The sequence below is a fragment of the Mesitornis unicolor genome, unplaced genomic scaffold (genome assembly GCF_000695765.1).
Source record: "Mesitornis unicolor isolate BGI_N332 unplaced genomic scaffold, ASM69576v1 C13600808, whole genome shotgun sequence".
NCBI classification, from domain to species: domain Eukaryota; kingdom Metazoa; phylum Chordata; class Aves; order Mesitornithiformes; family Mesitornithidae; genus Mesitornis; species Mesitornis unicolor.
Genome location: NW_010223256.1, coordinates 1 through 5,357, shown reverse-complemented (window position 1 = coordinate 5,357; position 5,357 = coordinate 1). Strand labels below are relative to the sequence as shown.

The 5,357-nt window shown below is 46.9% G+C and overlaps 1 protein-coding gene across 1 annotated transcript; it reads left to right on the top strand.

The window, feature by feature from the left end:
- Positions 1 to 453: 453 nt before the first annotated feature.
- On the top strand, positions 454 to 2,877 carry LOC104533348 (ATP-binding cassette sub-family A member 9-like; the record flags this gene model as incomplete). The annotated part of the gene is made up of 7 exons (XM_010193290.1): positions 454 to 529; positions 1,104 to 1,198; positions 1,787 to 1,906; positions 2,144 to 2,284; positions 2,454 to 2,533; positions 2,628 to 2,683; positions 2,788 to 2,877. Coding segments are annotated over 7 exons (658 nt in total), but the record flags the coding sequence as incomplete, so codon positions are not given.
- Between the last annotated feature and the right edge of the window lie 2,480 nt (positions 2,878 to 5,357).

Genomic DNA, 5,357 nt, shown 5'->3' with positions numbered 1-5,357 from the left:
CTTCCAATTCCTGATATTCTGTGATTCTGTGTAGGACAGGGAAAGGCTTTTCTGCCAGCAAACCTGGCTACAGGGATCAAGAGGCAGCACCTTCAGTACTTCTTGAGAAACAGGGTCTCTTTCTGAGGAGATGTGCTACTTTATACCATTCTCAATCCCTTGTCTATGGATATTTTTACTCTAGTTTATCCAGAAAACTTCAGAAAAAGATTAAACTTTTGAAGTTCCGTTTCATGGCCAGTTACATGAGTAACTCACTTCTCTCATTAGCTGCACTTACAGTCTTGAATTTCTGCAAAAATTCTTTCGTTTACCATCCAAGCTAGGAGTAAAATCGCCAAGTAACCCAAGGTCATGCCAAATAAAGTATATCAGCCAGTTCCCTTCGGTACCCCTGACCACAGCATTAGCAGAGATGGTCATTTCAGTATTAATCCTTTCCATTCCCCACAGCATAGCAAAGGCCTTGGATCTTCAGAGGCATTTCAAGACCCCAGCTAGGAGGTTATCTGCTGGAGAAGCCAGAAAGGTACATGTTAGATTTGTGTTTGGTGTTTGAGCAAGTCCTGCTCTTTCTTCCTTCGACACGGTGCACAGAAAGCCTTCGATCAGGCTCCAGGATGCATTGGGTTCCTGGTGTCACTGAGAGCAGACTATGGGCCTCTTCTAACAGAGGAGCAGCCACAGCAGCGTGGGTTCCTGCCATGATTTGTTTCCATCAATAGCTTTTGAATCCATCCAAGCAGGATCCCCCTGCTCCTCTTTTCCCACTCTCCCGCATTGTGTGGTTAATAAATGCTAACCACAAACCGGATTTACAAGGCAAGCACCTCTTCATGCCCCACTATGTGCATCTGCCAGTGAATGGGATAGAAAACCACTTTCAGATCTTTGGCAGGCTTGGGAAACTGATTTTTGGGAGACTAAAATGTTAACTAAGAACACCTGAGGCGGTCTTGTCTGAACCCCTGTTTCTGCTGCATTTTGGCATCAAGAGCTTCAACTTCTAAAACATTCACAAGGATTAAGATGTAGCGGGACATCTCCCCAGTTTTGCAAGTAAAGTAAATGTAGACCTGACTTCAGTGTCTTTCCCATTTCAGCTGTGTTTTGCTCTGGGTGTCTTGGGAGATCCAACAGTGATGCTTTGGGACGAGCCATCAGTGGGCATGGACCTGCGAGGGCAGCGTCAGATGTGGTGAGCAGCCCCGTTTTGGCAGAACTGAGAAGTGTGAAACAGATTTAATAGGATGGGTCTTACCCTTCCTGGTGTAGTAACCATTGAGCAGGCAAAGGTTTCTGCCTCGGTGGCAGAGGACTTCTGTATTTTCATTTTTGCCTAATGGATAGGGGATGGGTAACGACTCACTAAACTTCTTACTCAGCAAGCAGTAAGCTCTTGCTAACCATTAGATGGAATCTTAATGATAGTGCACCAAAATTATGAGAGTAGGCTCCGGCTGAACCCATGCATTTGGTACCAAAGACAAAAATTTCTGTTTTCCTCTCAGTGTGAGAAAAAAGTTTTCATCACTTAGTTTGCTCTAGCTTTTTATCAGCATTTACCCTGAAAGTGTAAAATTTGGAGGGATGCTGACATGGCAAATTGCAACATAGCATTGACAATAACGTGTCTTCTTTAAGCAAAATAGCTGAAGTCTTTTAAATATTCATCCATGTTTTTATAATTTCATCATTTCAGTTGTTTTTTGGGGGAGGGGGACACAAACCAGGAGTTTTTTCTTTGTCTTTACTTGAGAAGTAACTGCAGTCCCTCTGTCTCCAGGAAAGTGATCCAGGCTGCCATGAAAGGCAGGGAGCGAGCAGCCGTCCTCAGCACGCAGTACCTGGAGGAGGCAGCGGCCGTGTGTGACCGAGTGGCCATCCTGGTGTCAGGGCAGCTACGGTGAGCACCAGGGTCGGCTTTTAGTCTGGGGTTTGGGGTTTTCTTTGGTTGATTTGTTTTTCCTTTTATTAATCTAATAGAAAATGTCCATTTGTTTTGTCCCACGTGTGTAATGAATATAGTTTAGTAAGGAGATATGAAGTGATGAATAAGAGGATGTACAACTGCTCTGCATATCCAGTGACTGCCTTATTTGCTGCTTATGGTGATTTAAACACTGTTTTCTCACCTCTGCAGATACATTGGTTCCCTTGAGGATCTGAAGAGTAAGTTTGGCACAAGTTACCACCTAGAAGTCAAAATGACAGACTTAGGGCAAAGTGATGCTCTCCACGCCGAAATTCTGCGCCTCTTCCCCCACGCAGCTCGACAGGAAAGGTCACTACCCCATAGCTAAACCCAGCCCCAGATAGTGCTGGGATGCTCTGTTGCTCCTACTGACTTTGCTCAATAATTCACTTGGGAGCACAGGAACTCTACAAGCACCCCCAAACCTTGGTGCCGAGTCATGAAATGATGAATTCGATTTTTTTTATTACTGTTTCAGGACTTCTTCTTTGCTTATCTACAAGCTACCAGTGGAAGATGCACTACCTCTCTCCCGGTCTTTCTCCAAGTTAGAAGCAGGTAAAAGGAAAAAAATTAATAAAGTAAGAAGATGGCTTTCAAATTGTTCGTATTGGATTGGTTTTTTAAGGATGCCTTCTCCATCCACCCGCAGCTAAACAGAATTTCAGGCTTGAGGAGTACAGCTTGTCATTGCACACTTTGCAGCAGGTACGGTGTTGTAGAAACTGCCTGTATAAAAAGAAGAAATGGCCTGTGACCAGTCTGAAAACCAGCAGACCTTGGCAATTTGGGTTATTTCTGTCATGTTGCAGGTGTTCATAGACCTCACCCGGGACCCAGAGGAATATGACCTGGATGCGGCACCCAGCGGGGCTATGGAGAGGAGACCACTTCACCCCTGAGCCCTTGGAGCCACAGAGGAAAATATTCAGAGTATTTCATCAGTGTTACTGATACATGTGGTTGGATGCAGCCCTAGGACTTGGTTATCTGTGTCGCATCACATTCAGCCCTGCACGTTTTCTAACTCACAAAGAAAAAAAAAGAATTATTATTTTAGTAAATAAAGCCTTTATCCTTTGACAAATCGATGCCTGCCATTCATCCATACTCCTGCTCTGACCAACCCGTGAAGATTTGCTGTGCTGAGGAATAACCCAGACAGAATGAATTGCTAGTCCCAAGGCAAGCACTGCGGCTGTGTGTGGCCAGCGGGGGTGGTGGTTTCTGATGTAGGGGTGCAAGGGAAGTGCTTTGGCCCAAAAAGCTGCTGTCATTGTGTGTTCCAGCTCAGGCCACCTTGGGCCATCTCTGATCCCCCACCACTGCAATCACCAAGAGAGGAAAGGACTCAGCAGGCCCTGGAAAATGTGCTGAAAACTGGCAGCTCTTAGGTCACCGTCTTTAAAAAAGCCTACTATTGTCTGGAGTCAAAATAAGATGTGCTTTGACCCAAAGTAGAGCTGGAGCAGAACAGGAGGCTGAACACGTCCTTTGGCCACAGCACTTCTGTCTGACTTGCTTTGGTGGTCAGGAAGATGGGGTGGGCTCCTCACTAGCACCCACCCTCTTGGGTGCTTGGGAGGGATGAGGACACTGGTGGGGAGATGGGGCAAGCACCAGGACCCTAAACCTGTCTGAAATCTGCCTGCCAGGGCTGGCTTTAAATAATAAATTTAAAAAAAAACCAACTAAATAAAATGGGAAAGGCTGGGCTGGGGACCTACTGGAGGACAGGGGCAGTGCCATCCTGTGAGACACAGCAGCAAGACCCTCACTCACGCCATGATCTCCCCTGGTTCACGTGGATGATGCTGGCAATGCAGGTATGGATGGTGCAGGTATGGGCAGTGCAGGCAAGGATGATGCAGATGGATGAGGTGGGCACAAACACACGTCAAGGCAATGCAGGCAGGGCTGCAGGCAGGCAGGTACCAGCAGTAGCTGCTGTGTCAGTGACGGGCTGCTCCTGCCAGGATAAGCCTCCAAAGCAGCCACCCCACACCCCTGAAAGCTGCTTTCCATATGGATTTCCATATACCAGTACCTGGTATACCCACTTCTCCACCTAAGGTTGTTTTTTTCCCTTTGCAATGAGGTGCTGAGAGAGGAAGAGAAGATTTATGCACCCAGGAGCTGTACTGGGGACAGGTCCTAACTTAATTCTGTGTCCAGACTCATTCTGCCTCTGGAGTCTGCCTAGCACTGAAACACCCGAGCATTGTTTAGATCCTAGAGGTGGTTTTTTTTCCCCACTATGCAGAGCAAATGGAAGCAGATCCAGCTCCTCCACACCCACAAGCCCAGCCCCTGTCCCAGCTCCCTCCCACCTCGGTCCATCAGCCATGAGGGGATGCTGCGGTGGGCAGCAGAGCAGCAGGTGCTCCTCAGCCATGGGATTAAATCAAACCCATTCACTTTAGAAGCAGGGAGTTAGCCAAGAGACGCTTATTTTAATGTTTACAGCATGTTTTTTCAATCAGAAGAGCTGTTGCTATCCAGAAGGCAGCACTTCATTGCTCTTCCCGTGCCGGGGCTGGCAGCACTGAAGCCATTTGCAAACACAGTCTTTGCCACTCGGAGATAAGCGGCAGTTGCTGTTTGCTCCATCATCCGTGTGCCATGGTATCGCTGGTGACTTCAGCCTCTGCTGAGAAACACAACGGGGTTTGCCAGAGAAAGGATTTTCTGTGTGGTCTGTTGTTGGCCTCGGTTTTTTCTTCTTCTCTTGGCCAGGACTCAAGAATTTCCTGAGTAACTTTTGCAGGGACTCTGCTCCAGCAGCTCCACAACAATATGGTCTCTTTGCCTTTTATGCCATAAATAAATCTGACAATCTGCCAAGGAGGAAGGGGAGAGGAAGCCAGGGAAAAGCGAGGCGATGGTGTGAGGAATGGCTTTTGGCAGAAATGCCTGAGCGAAAAACAACAACGGGTGCGTGGACAAAGGAGCACTGAGAGCCCTGGGACAACCAGCGAGTCCAGCATCTCTGCTTTTACAGGCACCCTGCAAAGGACATGCTCTGGATTCCCTTAAACCTTCCCCTTAAGGTAAGCCTTAAACATTCCTAAATAAAAAATGTTATTTAAAAGGTATGGAAACATCCAGTAATTCGTAATGCGTTGCTAATACTGGGTGAATACGCATAGGTGGGACACCAGGAATCTTTCTAACAGGCTGAGTTAAGCTTGTGATTAAGCTTAGTGACTACTTAAAGGTGACAGAGCCTTTTTAACCTTGCTTGGATATGAAATAACACACCAATGGAGTTCAGTTTGTAGCGGAGGTGTATTTCCAGGCTTTCTCAGGGTTAAGAGGATGCGGTAGCTTCTGCTCAGCTCAGTATTTTGAGTAGGATCCAGCATGTAAGAGAGGCAGATTT